Raw genomic sequence first — 26,595 nt, forward strand, 5'->3', positions numbered from 1 at the left:
CCCTCTGCTGCTCCTCATAACTCTTGTTTTCTAGTCCCTTCACCAGCTTCATTGCTTTTCCCAGCACAAGCAAGTCAATATCGTTCTTGTAGTGAGGGGCCCAAAACTGAACACAATATTCAAGGTGTGGTCTCACCAGTGCCTCATACAGGGGACAATTACTTCCCTAGTCCTGCTGGCCACACTAGTTCTGATGCAGGCCAGGATGACACTGTCCTTCTTGGCCACCTGGGCGGACTGCTGGCTCATGTTCAGATGGCTGTCGGCCAGCACTCCCAGGTCCTTTTCTGCCAGACAACTTCCCAGCCACTCTTCCCCGAGCCTACACTGCTGCGTGGGGTTGTTATGACCCAAGCACAGATCCTGGCACTTGGCCTTGTTGAACATCTTGCAACTGGGCTTGGCCCATCAGTGCAGCCTATCCAGATCTCTCTGCAGAGCCTTCCTACCCTCGAGCAGATCAACAGTCCCACCTCACTTGGTATTGTCTGCACCTACTAAGGGTGCGCTCAATTCCATATTCCAGATTGTTGATAAAACTGTTAAGCAAAACTGGTCTCAATACCAAGCCCTGAGGAATTCCACTAGTGACTGGCCACCAGCTGGATTGAACTCCATTTACTGTGACTGAGCCAGGCCTTCCAGCCAGTCCTTCCCCAGCAAACTGTACTCCTGTCCAAGCCATGAGCAGCCAATTTCTCCAGGAGAATACTGTGGGAAATGTCATCAAACGCTTTACTAAAATCAAGGGAAACAACATCCATGGCCTTCCCTCATCTACTAGGCAGATCATCTTGTCACAGAAGATCAGGTTAGTCAGGCAGGACCTGCCTTTTGTAAACACATGCTGGCTGCTTCTGATCACTCGATTGTTCTGTATGTGCCATGTGATGTTGGGTGACAGTCTTGTTCCCCAAAATGGAGGTCAGAAAAATAAACGTCTAGCAGCTGTGAAGCACAGCTGTTTCCTTTTACAGCCGGGGGAAGACATAGGCCCTTCTTATCATTTCTCCCTGTTGACTGTACAGAGACCTTGCAGCGGTCAGACCTTGACAGCTAATTCCCTGGATGTTGAAAGTGAGGTGAGATGAGTTTGTACTAACTGTAATGTAGTGTGGAAATCAAGGGGTGGGAGGAATAACTTGTTGAAAATGTATTAATAGGGGTTGGAAGTGGAAGATGCATAGAGACAATTAGAAAAAAATATATTCTGTAGTTAACATTCCTGGTAATCGCTGGGGTAATCTGGGTGTGAGCTGGGAAACCCAGAGTAAGAAGAAAAGTTATGCTGCAAGCCTGGAATCACTGATGTGATGGAGCTGGAGGAGGAGAAAAATGCCTAAGTATGAGGAAAGTAGATGGGGAGGTAAAGATGGACTAGTCAGAAAAGTAGCAGAGCAATAGGAAGAAAGAGTAAAGAGAGGAGAAGTAAATGGGGAAGAAAGTAAAAGGGAGAGTAAAACCAAAGAGAAGGGAAAAAGCTCATACAAGATCTGAGACAGTCAAAAGGAGTGTCCGTGGGCAGTCTCAAGCAAGTATCTGTGCCAAGAAGGAGGGCTTAGTTGCTGGGAAGCATCAGAGGTACGTGAAGGGTCATTTCAGCTCAGCTTGAGTTTCACCTCAGGGTGGAATTGGGAAAATACTGAACAGAAAGTGAAGAAGGAAGAATACAGATCAGAATAATTTAAAATATCTTTCCACCAAAAACCTTTCTAGGCCAAAAAGCTCCAGGCAATTCACCTTCTCTGCTTTACAGTCACTCCCTTTGTTCCCATTTAATTCAAAGTCTCCTAATGCCTGGCCAGAGGTCTAAGCAGCATCTAGTCTTCCCACCATCTTGTATATGTGTGTCCTGCAGAAGGCAGTCTTGAGTCCTGAAGAGGCATCAGAGCTTCTGCACTAAGTAAAGTTGAGGTTGCTTTAAATCATTATAAAGTCTGGGTCCTGGCACTGAAATGTCTGAGATGTGAAGAGCTTCACCTTTATTTGTGGAATATATTATTCAGTTTCAGCTTCTGAAATAGAAACTGCTTTGCCTTTGTCAACCGCATCTTTATTTCTGTTATGCATCATATGGCTGCTTGCAGGGTAGATGATCCACAGCATGAGGATAATAAAGAGATGGGCCAAACTAATCTCTGAAAAATCACTGGATTTATAGTCCCATTTTATTTAGAGAATGAATCTGTAATATCAGAGAACAGAGCTAAAACATCTCTTTCTATCAAGCGAAAAACTAATTAATTGTGAATCTCCACCCCACACCAAAAAAAAAAAAAAAGAGTTCAGATAAATATCATTAAACAAAACAGAGATTGAGAGTAGCAAAACGATGTGCAGCAGGAGAGCAGGAGATTGTGCTGGTGAGATCTGATGTCTGACCTCTCACATCAGACTTAGCTGGAAGTTTTTAAAAGATTCTTTATACCAGCAAGGACTCTTTCCATCAAAATCAGTGAACTGAGCTTTTGCTCTCACCATTTATCTACCACATACCAAAACTGCATTATTTGGATAGAATTAGCATGTGTCCTTCTGTGTCTTCAGCACACATTTCTAAGAGGAAAAAGAATTTAAAAGGAAGAAAGGAAAGGGATAAATGAAAAGAGACAGATGTTTTTCTTGTATTTCTTGTATTCTTTTGTCAAAACTAAGGAGAGCTTCACCTGTAAAGAGAAATACAATATGCCAGCATGTACAAAGGGCAAACTCCACTTCTGTAATTCCTAAATATAAATTTAGATCACAAGCAACACTGCAGTCACAAATAAGAAGTCATAGAAGAGAAGCAGCTCACTGCCACTGCTTGCAGTTTGGCATAAGAGCTCATCTCTGTATAGACAAATACATTCCCTCATGGAGCTGCATAGTGTGTGATTCATGTCATCTCTGTTACTAATGTATGAGTTAACAGAAGTCCTAAATATCTTACAACCGTAATGTTCTAGAGAGGTAGCTCAGGATGAAGGGCATATTTCCTTGCCTTTACACTTTTTTCTTGGTGTGCAGAAGGCTGAAGAGCAAGACAGTGGACACGGAGGAACTAAAGTCCAAATCAGAAATGTGCCTTTTTATAGATCTTTCTTAATAGTTCACCTTTTCCCCTGCAAAACTGTGGGCAAACAGTGCTAACGTTTCCCAAATGAAAGCCTGGAAACTCACTTGGGAATAAGTAATGTGGTTTAGGCTCAGGAATTCACCCCAGGGGAATTCCATTTGTGAGAACTTCTGTGGCAGGGCAGCAGTGCTGTGAAGGCACTCACAGGCCTCATTTTAAGAATTACCACTTCCTCTAGAATTGAAAGCAAACAAGATAAAAAAGTATCTTAGTGACACTGCACAAATAATCCCTCTGCGGCCTCTGCTTTCAAACTGGGGTTTACAGTGGAATCTGGGGGAAGCAGAGAGCAGGAAGGGGAAAAAATAGATTTGGTCTTGATTTGAAAGCTCTACCAGGACGTACTAATCTTTTGCCACAGCATTTATTACTTAGCCGAGCATAATATTTTCTTGTTAGTCTTCAAAATATATACCCAAATAAACATGAGGAACCAGATTCTCAGCTGGAGTAAATCAGCAGACAGTCACCGAAGCCAAGCAAGCCACACTGATTTATATCAACTAAGCATCTTGCTTATACTGTTCAAGCAGCAGCGTAGTAACCACATGCACTCTGAACTCTTTGTCTACCATCTGATGAAGAGTTGCAGCATGATTAACTCTTACTGTCCCACCATCAGTTGTATATAAGACTGTAGGCAAGTCACGACTGTGACATTTGCATGAGTTCCTCTTGCCCTTGCCTAGAAGTAAAATAAACAAACATAGCTTTGGTCATAATCAAAACCTCCTGTAAAATGTTTTTGTATTTATATATTTTAAGTAACATTGTATTTTTACCCAAATCCACGTGGCACCTTTCTAGGTGGGTCTGTTTCGAAAATCTGGAGTGAAATCCCGAATCCAGGCCCTGCGTCAGATGAATGAGAGCTCCCCAGAAAATGTCAGCTATGAAGACCAGTCAGCATATGATGTGGCAGACATGGTAAAGCAATTTTTCCGGGACTTGCCAGAACCTCTCCTCACAAGTAAACTGGGAGAGACTTTTCTACACATCTACCAATGTGAGTTGCAGTATTTTTATTACTACAAACAACTCAAAGTTATTATAAATTATATAATCATAAATTGTAAATAATTTTGATGTGTTAACACTGAGTGAGATCCTTTCTGCTCACCTCCAAGATGTATAAAAGAACATCTCTGTGCTCCACATCTTTAGCTGAGAGATTTTTAGAACTGCCTAAAGGCTTCAGCATCAAAATACTAGGAACTTTAATGCAAAGACAGCATTCAAATCTTAAGAAGCTTTGAAAATATCAACCTTACAATCAGAAAGATGCCAAAAGGACAGACAGGCCATGGATATAAAAAGTGTGAACAGACTCCCATTTTTGTCACGCTTCTTTAAATTGTGGGCCCATTTCATATAGACCTCTCAATACAAGTGAGTCTTTCCAGCAAGAAGTGGTACTTGACCATGAGAACATGCAGCTGTGCAGTTCTCTTCATTGCTGTGACTTGATTATTTGCCTTTTCATTATAGTCTATAAAATGTACATGGAAGCAACAAGCTACCTTCATTTACATCCTCAGCTTTTATGTAAAGATATCATAGAGAAATGAAAAAGCCAAGGATTTCTTCTTCTCATCTCAGCATAAGCAGTCTTCAGCAAAACCTGAGACTCAAATGCATCAGAATGGTGAGAATCCATGTAAATCAGGAAACGACTGTGTATCTCTTGTCCAAACTGAGAAGTAAACAATGAGGAAAACACTGAAAAGCCAAAGGAATTAGAGATTTCCTGAGAATGTCCATTATGAAGGCCTATCAGTCATTACTCTGGGAGATACACACAGGCGTACCCAGCCAACCTAAGCCAAATAATTTGAAGTGCTAAAGAGAAGTATGTCTACACATTTGCAGATGTTTCAGCTGGTGTAACAATAGAAAGACATTTTAAACACTGTGTAGTCCCAAGCTAAAGTATCTAAGTAACTTCTGTGCTTCCCTTTACTGTCAGAGCTGTCTGTGGTGCGTAGTCACTAACGAATTTAACACCACGGTGTCTTCAAGCTGGTAGAGAAGTGCTGTGATCCTGCATGTGTGAGAGAGCACTGCAAATAAATTTAGTGGATTTTGTCATATGGAATGTCTTTGGGACACACGTGACCTGAAACAGTTGGTGCCCAATCCTGGAGCATCATTTCGCCCTCTTCTTTCCTGCTCACAGGTTGCAGGACATGTCTGCCTGCACATACATCAGTGAGCTTTTTCAGAAAAGCAACAGAAAATGTTGGTGTTCACAAAATGGCAATCACAATTGCTTCCATCAGTGAAGTGGCCAAGGAGAAGATTATCGGCTAGAAGGACATGTTCTACACATCCTTGGAAACAAACTGCCTTTAAACTATTTTGTTATGCAAATTGGGGGTCCTATCTTGGCATAGGAGAGATGCAGAAATACGGCAGATCTCAGTGCCATCAGTGTTATTAGGTCTCTAGCCAGAAGGAATCCCCATTTCTGAGTCAGGAGCCTGCCATTAGGATTCACAACAGCCAAGAGGCTGAACAGTGCAACATTGCTACCAACAAAAAATGCTGTAAAAAGGCGCCTGGGCTGACTCTGTAACCCTACGTGGATTTGCAGTGGGAAGTCTGAAGAAGTCTTTTACACTTGGGGGAGTAAAAAGAAAGGCTAGGAAATATATTCTTGAACTGCACAAGTACTTAAAAGGAATTCAGAAATATTTGATCATGGGTCTGTTTAGAACAAGGTGGGAAAAGGAAAAAACGGGCTTTTGTAGACACTGGAGAACAATGTTTGGATTAAAAACAAGTAGCAGTGTTTGTTTCCACTTGGACAACAACAAATATGTTCTTCTGTTTTAGATGGTACTGACAGAAGAATGTTGAAAATTACTGGGATACCAATTGTATTTCATAATGTCTGCAATTAAATAAATCTGTAGCTGGGACTTTTTCTTCCCATTCATCCTGTTTAAGAAATTATTAATGTGAGGTTAGAAAGGATTTTTCCTCTCTTAGTTCGTTGGCAAGGGATTTCTGATTTTCTGGGAGTTACTGAACATCTTTTTCAGATATCCAGGACTTTTTTCATATACCCCAAATGGCTTGATTTCCCGTAAAACAGAGGAGTGGGGATGAGAAGATTAGTGTAATAGTCTATGTGGCTTAGCATTGATGAAACTTTCTCCATTTTCCTAAAACCCTCAGCTGCCTATTGTTTACAAACCTATGGCTTGAAAGGTTGGCCAGTCTTCTTCTCTATGTATGAGACCTGCCAGCACAGCAGGACAGATGGATGAGTACCAGGAGGGTATGTGGGGTGAAGACAAGTTCCTTAGATTTAGCAAAGGCCCCTCTGACTTCTCAGAAAGACCTGGCCTCGCCGCTTCTTGAAAATCACAAACATTGCACTGTGTTCAGTTCGTCACCCATGTCTAAAAGCTTTTAAAATGAAGTGCTTGTGCAAGGCTAACAGGCAGAGCTTAAAAGCTGGCTGTTCCCTGTACTGTAATTCTGCTTTTGTTGTTCTTCTCTTTGATTATATTGAGTATATGTAATACCCAGAGGAGGGCTCCAAATCCAAACTGAGAAAATGTATGGTAGTTTTAGACATGAATCTGTCTGAGATGCTATTTAAGCATATCCATTACTGCTTTCATGAAAGTGTCTTACAGCTTAGGACACAAGTGTAAGTATTTTTCTGAAGCTTCTCTAAGGCTTTTGAACTGTCTTCCCAAGGGACAAAATAATCCTGAAAAATAACAATTAAAGATAGGAGTACTGGGTGCTCCTTTCACAAACTTTAAACAAAGTTCAGACTCTTTCTTGGGAAACACCTTTTCAGACGAACAGAGGAATGTCATCAGCTGGCTAGGCAAGCTGTGCGTGATGGAAGAGCAGACATCACAGCCTTCCAGCAACCAGCTGGTCTTCGCCCCTTCATCCCCTGTCGTCTGCCTCTTCAGAAAGCCATTCCCAAAGTGTGAATTCTTGTTAACAGGATAGAGTTAACACAGTTATCTCGGTGTTAGAGTCAACACAGTTAACCAGTTGTCTTCCAGTCTCCATGTCTGATCTTACAATTAACCCCGCTGGACGTCACTTGCTTTTCCACAGACGTCCCCAAGGAGCAGAGGCTGCAGGCGGTGCAGGCTGCCATCATGCTGATGTCAGATGAGAACCGGGAGGTTTTGCAGACCCTGCTGTGCTTCCTGAGCGACGTCACCTCCGTGGAGGAGAATCAGATGACTCCTATGAACATAGCTGTTTGTCTGGCCCCTTCCCTCTTCCATCTCAACATAGTGAAGAAAGAAAGCTCTCCAAGGTAAGTTTCTTCTTAACACTATAAATAGGCATGTCCTTAACACAAGGGGATGCTTTCAGTGGTTCTAAAGGCACACAGGGTAACATTTTCCAAAGCATCTGCTTTCCACGACACATTACGCAGGGCACGGCTTCAGCAAGAGGGGAAAGCTGATACTGCAGAGCCAGCAGCACACTTGCATAGGCACAGAAGGTGTTTTCGCAAGCCCAGCAGGGTGTTTCTGTCTGTGCAGTGTGAATATGCAAGTGCCGGCTTTTCATGCAAAATTTCAATGACACACTAGTGAGTTTTGCATAAGTAATGTTGGCTTCTGAGAAGGAAAAGGGCCTGATTTTGCTCTGGTTGAAGTCAAGGACCGACCGTGTTTTACACGATTTTCACATGTCATTTTTCAGTGAATGGTACAAGGTGTAAAGCCGTGTCCTTGATAGAGCCAGTGGGTGTTTGCAGAAACGAAGCGCAATGCTTGTTAAGGGAACACCAGGCACAGGCAGGACAAGTGTGGGATTGTAGAACAGGAAATCCTGATCCCACTTGTATCACTGAGTTTATTTCAGGCCGTGTTAAGGTGATGTGTAACATGATGAGTGTAGCTTAAGCAGGGCATAGGCCCCGCTAAACATAAGCAGCCCCAGCTTGATGTCCCTTCTGAGATTTTTTCCAGCTTTTACCTTTGCTGCAGTAATATTTTAGATAAACATTTCTCTTTTAAAAAAGGCCCAATGGTCTGAACAATCTTTGTGATAAACACAAGTTAAAGATAGACTTTTCACTCTGGTGTTAAGAACATCCTGCAGCTATGTTTGCTTTCATATTAAAAAGATTCAGCTCTTTTTACCTAAGACACTGAATTCAATTACAGAGTAATACAGAAAAAATATGCAACAGGGAAGCCAGATCAGAAGGACCTCAGTGAAAACCTGGCAGCTACTCAGGGACTTGCTCACATGATAATGGAATGCAACAAACTTTTTGAGGTGAGTGAGAGACTCAAACGGCATTATTCATGGACACATAATGCAGCATCCTTTGAAGTATTTATGTTCATGCTTACATTTTCTATCTGCTATTAGCACAGAGGTTGATGGTGCCTCACTTATTTGTAAACCTTCTCCATCTAAAATTTATTTATCTCATTTCTTTATGACTGTTCCCTACTAGCAGTTGAAGGTGCAACTATTAAAAATGCAGAGTAATTATCTGTGGCAGTTTTCAACCCAAATTACAGGATTAGGAAATTTTAGTTTAATTAAAATCAAAATCTGCTGTTTTAACATTTCATTTTATTATAAAGCTTTTAGTACCTCAATTAAAACTAATCCATTTCAAAAAGAATAGCTGATACATTTTTTGTGTGTTACGCAATAAAGTGAAAATCACACAGGGAGATGCAGTCTTTCCTTGAGCTACTTTCACTGCAGGTGTAGGAGAGGTAATGCGTATAACTCCCTTCCCCAAGAGCACAAAGTGACATTTCTAGGCGAGTGACGCAGTCGTATTGACATAGAGTTGATCAGTCTAATGTGGTTCTGCCTGAGTAGTGAGTGCTATTCTGCCCCATTGACTGTTCCATTATATTGCCTTGATTTCCCAGCTTGTGTAATAAGAAAAGGCAGAAATAGGTGACCATTTCACTGATTGTAGGCTCATTGCAATTGGATGCTAAGTGGTCCATCAGCCTAGAAAGCACTGCTTTAAGGAAAAGTTCTCAGCAGGAGGTTTTCTCTGTGTGCTTTCTCCCACTTCTGTGGTACAGGTCCCGCACGAGATGGTAACCCAGTCCCGAAACTCCTACATTGATGCAGAAGTGCATTCTCCCACCCTGGACGAACTTGGGAAACAAGTGGATGAGGAAGGAGGGAGCTACCAGATGTACCTTGAAAGTCTCATGCAGAATCTCCAGAAAGAAGCAAAAGAGAAATTCAAGGGATGGGTCACATGTTCCAGTATGGAGAACACAGAACTTGCCTACAAAAAGGTAATTTGTGGAGACACAGAAGAGGCAGTAAACAAACAAAAGTGAAATACACCCAACCTATGGGACCCACTGACTTGTCGCATGACCAAACCCTTCTGTCTGCTGACGCAGATGATTTTTTAAAAGGCCACTAAAACCTGTTAAAAATGTAATGTAATAGTGATCCAAATGGGAGATAAGAGGACAAGGCACACAAAACAATCTAAGGTCTCAAAAACAATGGGTGAAATGATACAGCCAACAATGCAACCGGAGAGAGGGCTGAGAGTTAACACATAACATTTACTGGGTTAAGATTTTGACTGGAAGAGACAATTTCTGACTGTCACCTGTTTGCCAGCAGTTCAGGGCACACAGTCAGAAGAACGGTATTAAAAAACCTTTTCAGGCTGCATATCCTCTTGTCCTTGTTTCCAGTGCATTTTTGATAACTGCAACCTTTACTGAAATTTCTGAAGCTGCTCCAGTCCCGGTCACTCCTGCAGGGAAAGCCAGACGGCTGCAGACAGAAGGTGCTGCAGGGTCCCTGCAGGCAGCGGGAGTCCAGGAGTGCTCAGCCTGGAGAAGAGGAGGCTCAGGAGAAGCTCATCCATGTCCCTAAATCCCTGAAGGGAGGGTGCAGAGAGGCCGGAGCCAGGCTCTGCTCAGCGGTGCCCAGTGCCAGGACAGGAGGCCATGGGCACAGCCGGGCACCCAGGAGGCTCCCTCTGAGCCCCAGGCAGCACTTCTGTGCTGGGCGGGTGACGGAGCCCTGGCACAGGCTGCCCAGAGAGGCTGTGGGGTCTCCTCCTTGGGGATCTCCAGAAGCCGCCTGGACGTGGTCCTGGGCAGCCTGCTCTGGGTGTCCCTGCTTGGGCAGGGGTGGCACCAGGGGCCTCCAGGGGGCCCTGCCAGCCTCAGCCATCCTGTGGTTCTGTGAAAGGCACTGGAAGGGGTTTGGAATCAGGGTGGTGAGGGGACAGGAGGCATCATTACCCCTGTTAAGTGCAATTCCTCTGTTAGGACAAAGAAATCACAATTCTGATTTATAGTCAGCTTCTGTGCATGACTCCTCCAGGGAGGTACTGCAGGAGTTTGAGGAAGCAGGCTCAGGTGGGAGTAGGATGTGGGAGTGGGGAGGGAGTGAATGTGGCACAAGCATGGAGACAAGCACTGTACAGGGGACTGGGAGCAGCCTAGGACTGGGGCAAGAAGACTGGAGAACTGTCAGCCTGGGGAGGAGTTATAACAACATAAAATAATTTAAAATAGGAGAAGTGGCAGCTGGGTTTCTGGAGACACAATCCTGTGTCTGTGAGAGGTGCTGGGAGGTTCTGGAGCGCTAGAATTCATAGGTGAAGATGCCAGGAAAGCAAGGCTTGCAAGGTCCAGATAACTTGTTTGCCACCTGAAAGACAACGACCCTAAAATTATGCAGAAATGTACGTGTGTATTCATCTTACACATAACCCAGCACTTTCCACTCCCCTTACTGCATGCTGTAGAGGTGTAACAGGAGCCATGAGCTAGTAAGATCTGGCAAAAAGTTTGTGTGTTCCTTCTTTGAAAGGTGCTTTCCCAATACTTCCCTTGCAGCTATTTTGAGGAAACATCTGTGTGTCTGACACAGAAGCGAATCAACATGTTTTCTTCTCCTTCGAGTTCCGTTCTTCCACTAATTAGCCAGGCAGGCTGGCCCTCAGTCCCAGCCACTGCCCAAGGTGGTAGCTTTGTTTCAGATTAGTGTTTCAGTCTGTCCTTTCATCTGTTTTCAGTTCTATACGCACATATTCATTGCACTTCAGATGCTTGAGGTTGAAACAGCATCTGTCACCCCACAGATAATGCAGCAGCTCTGCTAGCACAATGAGAACTGGTCCAGATATACATTGCTGTGAGAGCAGAAGTATTGTTATCACTTCAGTTTTCCATCCGGGACTAGTGTGCATATATTTTCACATGCAGAAGAGGAGCAGGAATAGCAATAATAGCGATGATTAGCAGGGAAATTTACATGCTCTTAAGCTTCATCTTAAACTCAAGTTGGATACCCATATCAAGATTTTGTCCTGTTATTCTGTGCTGAATGTTTGCATATAAATCATGGGGTTTTTATGCTCTGTTGCTTTACTGCAGGTTGGGGATGGGAACCCCCTAAGGCTTTGGAAGGCGTCAGTGGAAGTGGAGGCCCCCCCGTCAGTTGTCCTGAACCGAGTGCTGAGAGAACGGCACCTCTGGGATGAGGACTTCTTGCAGTGGAAGGTGGTTGAGAGCCTCGACAAGCAGACAGAAGTTTACCAGTACGTTTTGAACAGCATGGCTCCTCATCCTGTCCGGGACTTTGTTGTTCTAAGGTAAGCTAAGGGCAGTTCTCCAGTATCTTTGCTTCCTGCACTGAGGACAAGGAAGATCTGTTCTTACCTCACCTCAGCCTTAGCATCTGTAAATTGTGCTTTGAGAACTCCACTTCTGGGCAGCAGCATTTATTTGAAATTAAAATTGTACACCTAGAGCATGCTGACCTTTTCTCTGATGTAATTTGAGCAGCACATACTCCTGAGGCCATAAATATCATTTATTCCTTAGAACAGATGCCTGATAATAGCTGCTGTTCTCTTAGCTTTGTTTGTTGTCAAAACAGTGCAAACAGAACCCAATTGTTTTTTACCCTGCTTCTGCTGTTCTCTGGAGAGTGTTTGATGTTTAAGAGCCAAAGGTTTAGTGAAGAAGATAGCGATGCTTTTAAGCGGAGGTTCTTATATGGTCCCTACGTAAGTTGTTATTTTAGATTTGAGGTTGAAGACTTTGTAGACCAAGAAATGCTAACCCATAAAAATCATAGTGTGGAAATGAACAGAAGGAGGTAGTAGATTTGTGTTCTGAGCCTTTTCCAGGGGATGAGATCTCTGAAAGAAATGTATTGCAATATATCCATATTCCAAATTCAGACCCAATTCTGCCTCTGTCTATGCGCGCATACTGAGCAGACCAAAAAAATTCCTCTTATGTACATCCTGCCTTTGAAATCCTGGCCCTTTGCTTGCTAGGGGCTATTGTGGAGCTGCTGACATATTTCACTTGCAGGGTCAGTCCTACAGTTACTTATTTCAGGATAATTTTGTGCGTTCCCATTCTTGGTCACTGCTTTCTTTGACTGAAATGATGTGCCAGACAAATACTAAGCAGTTTTGACAATGGAAATAGTCCAGTGAGTCAGAATTGCATTAGGGGGAACAAAGATTGAAGGAAAAAGATGAGCCCAATAAAATATAATTTTAATAGTACATCCCTTTTATGAACTTCAGTGTTCTCTTCAAGAATGATGACATGCAGATATTGTTGGAATAAGGGAAGAATTACTGGAACTCTTAGATGAAGATTTTGAAAAAAAATTCTATAAGTCTTTACAATGTGAAAACTAGTCTTTCCATTAATCTATCTCTTCTGCCTTCCTATAGAATATTGGGCTAAATTAATTTTATAATTAATTTTCTTAAATAATATTATCAATTTATACAAGTGATAAATTTGGCCCTCTGTGTAGCACCCAGAAGATTGTCTGGGAGCGGCAGGGAGGTTTTGATGACCATAATTCTATCCTCTTATTTGCCACTTAATTCACTATTAGGTCTCATGGTGTTTTATGTTCTTTAAAGACCTGCTGTGCAGTCATATCAGTTAAAGGAAAATCTTGCCATCAAGTCCTCATTCTGTTCACTAACCTAGGCAGAATGACCCCCAAGGACTGAAATATATATCACAAAACAGAATCCTGGTGGGTTTTTAAGGGCTGGAAACAGCCGTCAGGCAGATCTGAGAGTTTCTGTTGTTTATCTCTTTTGATTTGTATCATTATGTCTAGAACAAGGTTAGCCAGTGATATCGCAGTCAATTTGATACGTTATGATTGGTGGGAAGCGAACAGTGAAATTATAATTCACCTCTGGGGACATGAATACATATATTTTAAAAGACTGCCATTTTCCCCCTTCCCAGTCAAACTGGTGGTTGTGAAAAGATAAAAATGTAGACCTTTGGGTTTTAATTCACCAGTCATAATGAGGGGATTGGGCTCCCTTGAGAAGACCATAAGGGTAAAAGTATAGGGCCAGTGTTTCATATGCCTGGGATCTGAAGCAGCTCTCAGCTGCCCTGCACGTACATCACTTTTCATTAAAGATTCCTCAGGTGTTTAGTGTTAGTTAAGCATTACAGCACGTGTGTGTGTGAGGTGTACCCATTTTTATTACCGTAAGATATTTATAGAGAAGTACAGCAACCAGCCTAAAACCATATAACCAAGAGTAGGAAGTCTTCTGAAATCTCACATAGTTTTCTACTTCAGAAATGATGCAACTAAGTGTCATGTAGTTACCAAAATAATGCGGTCACAGCTAAGCACGGTGCAGGCAGTGGCTCAGCATCTCACTGGAGATGTCTCTCCATGTGCTGCATCTCCTAAGACAGCTCATCATTTTTATTAATGCACATACACATGCAAAACCTTCTGAAGTCAGTCTCTTCCTGCATTTTCTTGAATAACAGCTCAATTTCATATAAAAAATGAAGAATGGTAAAGCATCTGCTGAAGTCCAAACTTCATCAGTCTTTAAAAGCAGCTTACCTGCTTCCCAAGGTGCCATAATCCCTATCTCAGACAGCCTGTAGCAAGGTGATGCACATCATGCAGTACAGTGGAAATTTCTTATTTCTTCCCACAGCATGGGAAAAGAATATAAACTGTCTTGTGAGATCCCAGGCAGACAGGTAAGATGTGAGGCACCAGAAAATGTAGAGAATGCTAACAGAACAAGAAAAAATGTTAAGCATTAAAGTCTAGATCTCCTGAACCTGTGAAAAACATCTGTACAGTCTGTCAGAGAGGCTAGAAACTTGGGAGAGGGAAAAAATGAAACAAGTGACAGTGCTCAAAATAAAAATACATCTTAACAGGCCAGCCCAAAACCTGACTGCTTGAGGAAAGAAACACACTGGTAATCAGGAAACAACTACCTATAATTGGCTGACAAATGTGGTGACATGTTCATGAAATTTCACAGTAATAGCACTTTTTCCTGTGTAAAATTTCCTCAATAGTTGTGTAATGTTGGTGAAAGAAAATGTGGTTCTGTGCGCCAGAAAATGCCCCTTTCCTTCTATAATGGAAGAGAGCATACAGCACAGATCCTGGAAGAAGAGGTAGAAAAACACTATTTTTTCAGGGCCTGCAAAAGCATGTTGGTTCTTGCTGTGTGGCATTGGAAAGGAGAAGCTTTCCAACGAGATGTCTCTTTTTGGAGTAACAGTGAAGAGGAGGGAAGCAAATGGATGGTGCCTTTGTAGGTGCCTGGGTGATCCATCCCTCTATGGGGTAGTTGGCGAGGATTTTGGTTCAGATGTTTGCTTGATAGCAAACCAAAGCCTACCTAAGGAAAGGAAGCGTCAACTTCACTGTCATTCCTAAGCAAGTTAACATGAAATTTCAGCCTTTGGCTAGATCAAAAAATTAGCCATGTTAAGAATATATTGCCGGTGCTGCTCAGAGTGTGTAGAGGCAAATGACAACCATGTAATTGTCACCAGCCACCTCGGGAGACTTTGCTCAGCTGCTGTGCATCAGTGGATATTAGCAGCTGAACATCCTGCTAAAATGTGCTGCCTTTATACTTATCATCACCAAGAGTATTGCACGTTAGCGTCATTGATTAAATAAATGCACGTCATTAAATTTAGATGCCTCGAAACATGTCCTAGGAGTTTTAGGAGACAGTGTTGGTAGCAGTGAGGATTTCTGCTGTGCTAAACTGAATTTGCTGCTCTGTAACAGTCTGCATGGGTGCAATGCAACATTTCAGCCCTTGCTGGATGGCTTGTGCTCACTTTATGGCCTTCCCAAAACTTAAGAAAATGGGCTATTTCCTACCCAAATGCCCATAACATTGCTGGAGCAGTGCTGTATCTCAGCCACTACTGCACTGCACGTCATATGAATTTCCAGTCCTGCAGTAATTAAATTTGTTTGGAATCAGAGTGGATTAACATTTAGCAGGTTGGATGTATGGGCAGAGCGATTGCCTGTCCGTCTGCAGAAGGCAAAAGGCTGTGTCATGCCCTCTAACACATGACGGTTACAAAATCCTGGTGAGGAGAAGCAAAATTTCTCCACCTGGAGCCAGCAGCAATGTCAGTGAGCGGCTGTTCCACATCAGGCTCGGATTCCCAGCTTGGTGGGGAGCAGCAGAATCAGGTGGATGTCGCCTATCAGGAAAATAATGTAAATAGCACTGATTGCACGATCTCTCCCTGAGTCATCTCAGCAGGTGGGCATTTGGGGGGTTGATTTGCCTACTCCTGTACCAAAGTATCCTAACCTCTGAGCATTTCTCATCAGAATTACGGTACCCACCATTAAAATTAATACATTTCCAGGAGGGAAATCTAACAACTGAGCTTGATAGATTTCTGTGGCCTGTCTTGAGCAACAGTCCTAACAAAATTGGTACACAAAACTCCTCCAGGGACACCTAGGACATCACAGGCCACATCTCCATGGGCAAAGTCAGTTAACGTGCCTCTGAGAACTGCTCAGTTTCCCACCCTCTCTGTTTCTCATGGAAATCTTGTGCAGGTTTTGTGGCTGCCTACCTCTGACAATTGCCCACCTCGGTCTTATCCAATCTACACCATGTTCTGGTGCCAGCACTGTATTTTCACTTAAATATGTCTCTTCTCCCACTCTTGTGTTTTTCCCTGCTTGTATTTGTAGGCAATAGTCTCTCATTGGCCTTCCGAGAGATGGTTCTTTGGCCTTACAAAGTTTTTCCATTTACAAGTGGAAAAACAAACTGTAACTTTAACTCTGGTTCTTGCTTCTGTGCCCAAAAGCCTACTTACTAAAGTACTTCCATCTTGAATGTGTTGCTGCAGGACATGGAGGACAGATTTGCCAAAGGGAATGTGCATGCTGGTTGCCATGTCCGTGGAGCACGAAGAGGCTCCTCCTATGGGAGCTGTACGAGCCATCGTGATGGACTCTCAGTACCTGATAGAGCCGTGTGGCTCAGGAAAAGCCAGGCTGACCCATATCTGCAGGATTGACCTGAAGTAAGTATCCTGCCTACAAAAAGCAAATGTCCATTCAACAGGGCAAAAACCACCAGCTCAGAGAGGGGAGGTGCTGGGAACAGAGGGCATGGTTAACATAGCTTTGCTGCTTTGGAGTCCTCTTGTGGTCTTCTGTGTCCACCAAGCTCATTTCTGTGTTCAGCATCTACTGTCATTATAATGTGATCATAGAAATAAAATCTGGTTGTTTGATTACTGCAAGGGAGCACTGCAGAGTACGCTTACAATGACAAGTATTCAAATTCCCCAACAACACCACAGGCAGCGGCGAGTAGGGGGCATGGCAAGCCCATTCCTGTGGAGCATAGTTCTTGAGTATTTGAATTTCTCAATATCTGTGTCTTTCCATTTCTTCAGAGGACATTCCCCAGAGTGGTACAACAAAGGCTTTGGACATCTGTGTGCAGCAGAAGTTGCCAGGATCAGAAACTCATTTCAGCCTCTGATTGCTGAGGGACCAGAAACAAAAATCTGAGGAAGTGTTCCTGGAAATGTGGACGTGTAAATCAGGGTATGGCCAGAGAACAGGAAGACAGAAAGCAAAGACCTTATTTAGGTTACAGAAGTCTGACCAGACCTGGGTCTGTACAAAGGTGAAAAAGGAATTTTATAGGAAAGTTCTTTTATTCTGGAGACTTCACTTCCCACATCCCTTCTGTATTAATTTCAGTTATTGAAGTAGATCTTTCCTCAAAGAGCTTTTATCTTTATTACTTTGAAATCAGACTATTGCCATTACTTGTGTGTTACATAACTCTGGTATTTAAAGGCTTCTGAGAAGCATATTTTAATTGTAAATAAATTATGTACAGTATGTATATATTTATCTATATTATATCTATATATAAGTATATGTATAAATTAATTATTTTGTGTATATAACTCAGTGCTTTGTAGAGGAAATCACTTGCATCAGTTGGACCTTAAATGAATCCATCACTTGTTTCTTAGTGTGTCACTGCTACATAAGCTGTGTTTGCTATTATCACAGGGCTACCAGACATAATCCGTGTGATAACAGAAACGTCTTTTCTCGAATTTGTTTTGTGTTTGTGTGCTATGAGAAGGTACCTAGAAATAGATGTAGGAAGAATTAAAAGAGCTAAGGAGGAGAGAGGTTGTTGTATGTTTAAAAATAATGAGGAGAGGATCCGTTTCACCAAATAAAATACGTGGAAATGTAACTGAGATAGACATTTTGAAGGCTGTTTATATTCAGCTGCAGAAAGCTTGTGACTGTTAGTACAAGATATCACTGAAAACTTACCTATTGCCTTAATTAATGGTATATCTGCCATTAGAGAACCTCACTATTTGCAGTGTTCAAAGTAACTGCTTTTTCTTAAAAAGTACAAGATAACGCCATGTGTACTGAGGTGTCTGAAATCAGACTGCTAAGTTACTAAGCTGTAAATCTTTTGTTTAGCATTTTGTCTAGGCTCTGAGTAAGCGTTTCTGTCTTGTTCTTTCCTTCTTCCATAGAGATGGCTAATTATTAAGAAGCTCCAAAGCAGATTTTCCACATCCAATGGACACAAAGATGTGCAGATGAATAAATACCATGCCTTTTAATGCTCATACTATAAAAATAACTGAACTTTTTAAAGCTTTTAAACACATCTCAGAGATTTAAAAGATTAAATGCAGGTTATGCTTGGGAAGGTCGCTTTTATAGTAACAGCAAGCATTTTTGTATTATATTGCACTGATCTGCAAGATCCTGCCTCTGTATGCATCGGTCGGAGCAGGATCAGCCCTGACTATGAGGAATAGGAGCCATTTAAGCCTGTTATATCATTTCATTTTCAGGGACCTATTATTTTGCTAATGGAAGAATGCTTTAAAAGTAATAATAAGGATTTGTTAATGTTACCATTGAGGCAGGGTTCTCTTTTTTTTTAACTAACCTAAGACCAAAAGTGATATTACACCTACGATTCAATAAGAATGTACAAGCCTGTTGATACTGTTCTTCATTAATCGCATGTGTTCACTTTGACTTTATTTATTGCTGCATAAACCAGCCAAGTCATTCATAGCCAGTGTTTTAGCTCAGTCCTTCCAACAAAAGCCACTGAGTTAGTATGTGGCCAATTAAACATGGGAGACATTTCCTACATGAAGCTACAGTCTTGCGCCCTGATCCAGTAAATGGTGAAGTCTTCCTGTGCAGTGGCTCTGCCAGTGCTTTAAATCTGCCCCAAGAAGAGGGGCTGTGGGTAGACAATTGCTGCTAAAGCACGGCCCCACGCACCATCGTGCACATGCATAAGGGCTGTGCTGGTGGGGGGAGACCCCACCATCTGAGGAAGTGAGCCTGCAGGAGCTTGGGGTAGACAGGGGAAGGGTGACCCAGCACGGTGCCACCATAGAGCAGCAAGACCCTGAAAAAGTCATCTTCCCCCCTGTGAGCTGCTCTTATCTTTCTCTCACCCATGTTTCATTGTGCGACTCATAGGATCGGGGAGGCAGGTTGGCTGTGAGCTCCTGCCTTGAGTTTATGGTCAACATTAGATGCAACATACAACCATCGGGGGGTTTAAAGTATTAAGAGAGAGTGCTCTCACCCTACGTGCCCATAATGAGGTCCGGGTGCTCCCCAGGTGGCAGTCCACCACCACTGCCCATATCTCACCTTCCTGGGAGTGAACAGTGGCTCTCAAGGTGCCGGGGCAAGGCCAGTCCCCTGCTGCCATCAGAACCGCGATCCCAAGATGTGGCACCTCTTCCCAGTAATGCTTGTAGCCGTGGCAGCAGGCTTCATGATGGCTGTTTTCCAAAACAGGAGCAATTAGAGCACTGCTGCTACATTAGTTTGCATAAATTAATACAATAGTGCCTCAGTATTAATGGACACAGATTCTCTGGCATTGGGAATGGCAATTGTCTGACACTAAGCAATTCCGTAAGGAAATGAAGGGAAAACCCGGACAGTGGTTTTACCCTGTCTGAAAACTCAGCTGGAAGGGCCCCTCTGCCACCTGCTACCATTAGCAAGGTAGGTTTGTCCTCCTACCATTGCAAAAGCTCTGTCATGTGCTTCCAGCATCTCTAAGCCATGTATCAATGAAATACGTTTTCATTAAAATGCGCATTATGCCATGTCTACCATTCAGCTACCACAGTATTTTTTATTATGTTGCCATTGAGAATACATTACGATGATTACATTTTTAAATGTTATATTCATATCAATACCTCATATTTTTACCTCATCTGTTGGTATCAGTCATTAGTTGTAAATAAATAATTGCAGAGTTGAATAAATTTGCATACACTAAAGAATCAAATTTCCTTTACGTGTTTATTTCATCCATTGGCTAAGGACGGAAGCATGGTACACTTAAGCTGTTCCTTTCTTTATTACAACCTGCTGTACACTAAGCTGATCTGATATGAGACTTCAATAACTGTTTCAGGCTCAAAATGATATTGTTATCTATTATGATTATCCTATCTTGTCCCTAAGTATACCAGAACTTCACGGCAAAGATATGTAAGGGGAAAGTATTTTCCAAATAAGCCATTGGGTTAGGATGGCTGCCCTGTGAAAGGTAAACTCAAGTCTGCAGTAGTACTTAGGCTCCTGACTCTCCTGAATTCAGCCATGTTTCTGCATCTAGATACTCGTCAATAATCTGTGTCTAGGTTTGTGAGAGTGACAGTGGAGCTGGGATGTTGAATGTTGGGTTCACATTTTCTGACATTAGCCGTCTCAAATCTACCAAGCTGCTGCAAAAGAGAAAAAAGATGCAACAACGGAACAGTGATTCCTGTGGTTTGTCTTACATGTATCTACGGATGGAATTAATTTCCCTTCAGATGAGCCTGTATCTCTCCAACTCTCTATTGAATTATTGAAAGAAAAGGAGTCTCAGCAAACAGGATACAGAGGAGGAAGTCAGCTATGAGATCATCTAGGAGGGAATAAGTCTGTATGTACCACCATTCAGGGAAAGCTAATTATTATAATTTGGAATGAAAGAAAGCACTTCTTTCCAGTTCTCTGCCATGATAGAGATAAGCAGCTGTGTAAGTCTGTTCTTTATTGCAAAAAAAAAAAAAAAAGTACAGTATGTGATGTGCTCTCATTCACAGCTCTCCTTCCACCCACCTGTAGCAATGTCAGGGTAAATAAACCATCCTAACCCTAAGTGCACTGATGTTCAGCTCCTGGTGTGTGCAGCCTTTACAATGTTGACTTCTTGGGCATCCATCATCCTTATAACCTCTTGCAGAAGTCATAAACAAGGCATACCTCTGTCTGATGCACTTGCTCTGCAGAATCAGTATCAGCCTTGGAAGATCTTGGCATGCCTAAGAAATGCTGCTCTTTGAAGCGGCAGGTAGTTGTTAGAGCACGGACTGAACATACTGAAATGACTGTGAGATGAAAATGTTGAAAGAAATACACAGGAGACTGCAAATCAAGTAGGAGAGGATGAAAAATGATACTGTCACTTGAGTTCAGTAGTGACATGGGAGAACCAGGGACAGAATACAGATCTTGCCAGACAGAGAGCAGCACTTAAATGGCATGAACCACTCATTCTTTAGCAAGGATTTAGCATGGATCTAGCATGGGCGTGTCATGCTCTCCTTGCCAGATGTGGAACTGTTACAGCTACACCAGGGCTTCATTGGGATTGGTACTAGGCCAGGCAGATCCTGTTAAAACCTCATCGCAGTGTGCCAGGACTGAGATACGGGACATCAAACCCCAGATTCAGAACAAAGTGTGTGTTCAGACTTCGCTAAAATGTACAGATTTAAATTATGAGGCATTTAGTTCCCATACACTCAATATCATGGTCACCTAGCTACAGTATGTAGAAGCAAAGACTTTTGTCCAAAGATGATGCCGAGCAGATACACGCATAGCACTTTGCAACTGTAGACTGTCCTGCTTCAGGGTGCAAGAAACTGAGCTCAGCAAACACACCAGTGCTTGGAAAGGAAGGGCTAACACCGAGCTGAACAATGTCTGGGTCAACGAGTAAACAAGAGGGAAAACATAAGTACGCTGTAGATAACCATTTGCCTGTCTTTTCTAGGCTCCACACACTTCCCAGATACCTTCCCTAATCCACAAAACACCCCAGACACCAGAAACTTTATGCTTCTAATGAAGGCATTTCTAGCATTCTTTGGTCTAAAAACCTGGATTCTTACCTCCTTCCATCCCTTGATTCTGAAATGAAGATGTCTAACCTGCTACCCTGCTACTGACCTCTCACCAATAGTTATTTTCCTCTGCTCCCTTCTGCTGTCTGTGCCCAGCTCTAGAGCCCCATGTGCACCACAGCAGGCGAGACAAGGAGGCTAATGGTCTACACGCCACGGACTGCTCTTTACCCTGAGTCGAGACTTGAACCACAGCGTGCGTTTGGTTGGCACCAATTTGCAAGGAGACAAGATGGGGTCCAGGTTGTGACTGCACTTTAACGAGAAAATGCCTTGATCTGTGACAGCCTCTTCTGCACCAGCAGGAAACCGCCCTGCTTGGAGAGAGCAGCTGCACGGAGCTTCGCTGACGCGCCAGCGAGAGGCTCACAGCTTATTTCTTAATCAAAATGCTCGATTTTGCAAAAGGGCACTAGGGGAACTCAGGCTAAAACTGCACATTCTGCTCTTTCCTTCTCACCTGCTTGTAGCAGCTCTGAGACAGACATGTGGCTGAAATACAGAGCCAGCACTTGCTACAGGGAGGATTTGCTACAGCTTGCATTTTATGGGCAAAAATGATCCACATGGCCATCTGCTCCTCCCCACACCATGCCTGGCCCTCTCCAGAGCCCTGCTGGAAGAGCTCCTTCTCCTTGAGAGGCCGCCTATCAAGTTACTATTTATTTATTTTTTTAATTAAATGAATGTGGGAACCGCAGGTGGCCAACCAGACAGCAGTAACCCTATAAGCAGCATCTGCTGGCTGGCAGCGCCCCGCGGCGTGTGTGGGACAGATGCGAGCTGGGTGCCTGCAGGCAGCCTGACCCCAAACACCCCAAACCCAAGCTGAGCGGCAGCCCAGGCCCGACCAGCTCCACCACCCCACTGCACCTCATCAGCTCCATCCGGGCTTGGTCTTCGTGGCAGTAGAAGCTTCATAGACCAGAAGCACCAGAGGTGGTTTGGCTTGACCATGTGCAGTGGCTATTTTTTCCTCAGTCTCCTTCAGTTTTGCAACGTGCCGTGGGGCCAGTTGAAAGCCAGGAGCTGATTTACCCACCCCCAGCACCTCTCTGCATGCAGCAGCATCCTCTGTCACCGATCAGCACGAGCCAGGAGCCGACCATTGCTGTGAGGGCAGGCCTCTGGCTTCATGGCTGCCCCAGCATCCTGCCCAGTGCCGGCTTGCTCCTCAGGGTTGGGCCTGTAAGGATGAATTGTGATATTTTAGTTCTTTAGCCTGGATTTCTGTTTCCCCAAAGAGTCATCTTCACCTCCCTTTCTTCCAGGCCTAGGGAGGAGTCTGTATTTGGGGCATGGAGGGATGAGATCTGCTGCTGAGGCTGCGTCACCACAGGTTGTTGGCCATGCCCATGCATGAGTCACACCAGCAGCTCCCTCCTGAGTGCCATTGGGTGCCATTGGGTGCCATTTCAGAGCCATTTCAGATCCAGCTCTTGGCTGTCCACCTTCTCTGCTTCCCCCAAGGCTGCTGAGATACAAACATCACCTTGAGTGGGGTTTACTCCCTGGCCATGCTGATGCCAAACTGTGGCTTTTTGTCTTCTTGATCGTCCCTTGTCTCATGGCATTCTCTTGGCACTTGGAAGAGGTGCTGGGACACTTGGAAATAACTGAGCAATGGCATCCGTCTCACTGCTGACATCACCAGGACAGTGATGGAAAAGTCTGGGCCTATTATCAATGCAAATAAAAATAATTGCTGCAAATAATGAAAAATTAAATGGGTGTCACTGGGCTAAGCCAAAATGTTACGCTGTGGCCTCCTTGGCCTCCCAGGGTTTCTTGCCTTGGGCAACCTTTTTCAGCAATCACTTGTATTTATCAGAAAAGAGATACAGTTATTGCACTTGGTTTTTTTGAATAATTGAGTAATTTAATCTTTTAAGTGCCTCTGAGATCACTTGTTGTAATTAAAGACAGAAGATGAATGGCTGAAGTATAAGAGCACTGGAGGACTTTAGAAATGAATGTGTCCTTGACTGTGTCTCCTGTGCGTTTATATAATGATTATCCTGCATTAATATGACCATATAGATAAAAAGAGAAAATAATAAGAGCTTGGTTGCATTATTTTTTCTTCCAGCCCTATAATAACATGTCACCAGCTGGAGCAACGTGTCAGCACCCTGTCAGGACCAAGCAGGAGCAACCATGTGCTGTGTAGTGCACGACCTCGCAGCCTCCCAGTCCAAGACACAAGGAAAGGCAATATCCGCTCACATGTCCTGCAGCAACGTAGCTGATAAATGAGTTACAAATGTGTATAAAATCCACAGATTTCCATTTGAGGTGGATTTGAAGGCTCAGCTAGCACTGAGAGAGGCAACTGCAACACTGACAGCTTACTTTATGAGCATTTATTTTTTCAGCTTTTGGGAATAAGAACCGTTTGATCCTTGTGGAGAGAGGGAAGGGGAAGGGTTGCTGCAAAGTAGTAATTATCCACAAAAAATCCATAAGGCCTGTAAACAGCATTTTATCTGCCAAATAAACTATATGCCCTGCTATACCTATGTCATACCTTGGTATTTAGCTACCCATTTGTCAGCCCAGAAATGAATAAACACTTGCCCAAGGAGGCAGCAGGGGCTGGCGGAGGAGCTGAAGCCAGCACTGCTGCATTCCCCATGTGTTGCCAAGCACAGGGATTGTGCCAGGCCCAGGCTGTGGTCCCTCCAGTGGGCTCTGATGGCCAATGCGGCTGCAGCAGCTGCAGCCCCCTTCTCGTCTCCCCTCCCTGCCCCAGCAGACCCCGCAATGCCCTCCAGCATGTGCTATTGCTTCTGCCAGTCTACAAAACTTTGTCACCTCGTAAAACTTTACAGCGCAGGTAGTTTTATACCATTGCACCTCTTGAACTAAACACTTGGCCAATTCGCGGCTCCCTCCAGAAGCAGATTTCTGTGGTCAGGTGTTTAGTTTGTGCAGCACTGCCAGCTTGCAGTGCTGCCCAAGGCCCCTTGTGGAGCCTGGAAGGCAGAATAAACCAAACCACACCAGCTCTTTGCTCAGGCCCTTCTCAGCCAGCATCATAGTAAGGCGTGTTTTCTGCTCTGGACGTGCTCAGCCCCAGGCTTGCACTGGGGCATTTGAGACTTCTCCAGCTCCTGCCAGCCAAGCAGATGGGACCAAGAAGATTTTGCTGCATTCCTCTCCTTCCCAGCAAGGGCCAATGCCATGAAAAATCAGTTGCAAGCACATTATACATCATGGGTTAGGGGGGAAGGGCTAAAACTCATTCCCCTCCCTGCCGAATAAGAAACCACCCAAAGTCTTTTGTGTTACCGACTCTCATCTTTTGTAAAGGAAGAAACTATTTCTACTAATAGAGTTGGAAACTAACCCAACCTGAAGGGAATTTGCAGCGTTTAAGAAAACACCATCCCTACCATCACCACTGTATTGCTCAGCATGCCGGTGACACCGACCACTGCTCCCACCCACCATTGCCCAGTTTCCCCAGGAGCACATTCGGGTGAGATCAGGAGAGCCGGGGCTGAATAATGGTGCTTCACCGTGCTGTGCTGTGAGCAGCTCTTGAAACAAGGAAAAGGCTTTTGACCTACAGTAAGATTCATCACATAGAAGGTAAATCTATTAAGGGACAAATGTGACAGAGGCAGGCATTTCTCAGGTTAAATCCTCTTTTTAAATTATATTGTTTGAGCAAAGAACACCCAAAGTCCCATGGCCCATCAGGGGCTACACAGACATTGTCCTCCCAGCTCTCAGGGCGAGGAACTCACACATTTTCTTGTGCCTTTGGCTTTTCTGTCTTGCTTTGTTAATATTTTCCCTGGCTTCTTTCTGCTTCTCTTGCCCTTTTGCCACTCCTTCCCAAACACACAAAGAGTGCAAATAATAGCCAGCAAAATGTCAGCACCCAGAAGCATCTTGACTGCAGGCTGCTGTTATTTCAACTTTCTGGTTTCTTAATGAATTTGATTTTCTCAGAACTGCGTGATAAAGAATGTTTTTGTTCCACTCGCTATACCAAACAAAAGCCTCTGATATGCCAGACTCTGCCACTTTGATCTCACCTTATTATTCCTTCTTTTTTCAGTCTCCTAAAAAGAGTGGGCTGAGCCGGCCAGCACCAGCCTTAGCCTTGTAGCAGTTGGCAAAGAGTGGTTTGGCAATCTGAGAGCAGCGCATGGCAGAGGGGAAGAGCTTTCCCCCTTTCCTTTCCTCACCCCTGCTTCACCGCTTTGCATGAGGGAGGGAGGAGCAAGACTGGTCTTTAGCTGAGGCTGAATTCTAGCACCCGAAAACTGACCTCTCTGCCCTTAACGAAGACTGAACAGAACGAGTCTCTAAATGACTCAGAAGTAAATGAATAGAGCAGAGTGCGAAAAGTGAACCGCAAAGTGTTTTGTTTTAACATTTTGACACTTGCATGGCCGCTGTCCCATTAATTAGCCTTTTCCCTTTCTGCTCCCACTTCCTCTAACCGTGGCATGTACTTTCCTTTGGATGCTCAGCACAGATGCCACAAACCGCCTGCTCAGTGCCGCGAATTCCTTCAAGGCTCTGAGTGACCCTGCTGGAACAGAAGAACCGTGAAGTTTATTGCAGCGTTACTAGGGAATAAACTATCGCAACAAAACACTTTTATATTACTATGGTTGCTTCCACAGGTTTTTTTACTAGTTAAAGTCACTGTAAAAAAAAATAAATAAATAAAAAGTCAAAGAACCAAAACCCCTCCAAGTCCCAGTGACTTGGCTCTGCTGGAAAAACCTCTGTGTAGACACAGGCCCCAGCAGCCTCCTGCAATAGTTGCAGTTATTTATGTGGCACTGGAAAAACAAACAGCAACAGGAGCTCCATGCGGAGTTATCACAAAGGCCTCTCGTGAGGTACTCTGCAGGAAAACTGGACAGATTAAAAATTAAGAGCAGTCTGCAA

At 43.7% G+C, this 26,595-nt stretch overlaps 1 protein-coding gene across 13 annotated transcripts in view; it reads left to right on the forward strand.

Moving 5' to 3' along the window:
• STARD13 (StAR related lipid transfer domain containing 13) overlaps positions 1 to 19,779 on the forward strand; it is a 298,210-nt gene extending 278,431 nt beyond the window's left edge. For all 13 annotated transcript variants that reach the window (XM_083848250.1, XM_083848248.1, XM_083848243.1 and 10 more), the window contains 7 exons: positions 3,926 to 4,124; positions 7,208 to 7,415; positions 8,278 to 8,392; positions 9,172 to 9,393; positions 11,509 to 11,726; positions 16,300 to 16,476; positions 16,855 to 19,779. In XM_083848250.1, coding sequence (XP_083704376.1) covers positions 3,926 to 4,124; positions 7,208 to 7,415; positions 8,278 to 8,392; positions 9,172 to 9,393; positions 11,509 to 11,726; positions 16,300 to 16,476; positions 16,855 to 16,972 — 1,257 coding nt within the window. In that variant the 3' untranslated portion in view covers positions 16,973 to 19,779. The remainder of the gene's footprint in view (positions 1 to 3,925; positions 4,125 to 7,207; positions 7,416 to 8,277; positions 8,393 to 9,171; positions 9,394 to 11,508; positions 11,727 to 16,299; positions 16,477 to 16,854) is intronic.
• The last annotated feature ends 6,816 nt before the right edge of the window (positions 19,780 to 26,595 follow it).

The sequence above is a fragment of the Anser anser genome, assembly GCF_964211835.1.
Source record: "Anser anser genome assembly, chromosome: 1".
NCBI classification, from domain to species: domain Eukaryota; kingdom Metazoa; phylum Chordata; class Aves; order Anseriformes; family Anatidae; genus Anser; species Anser anser.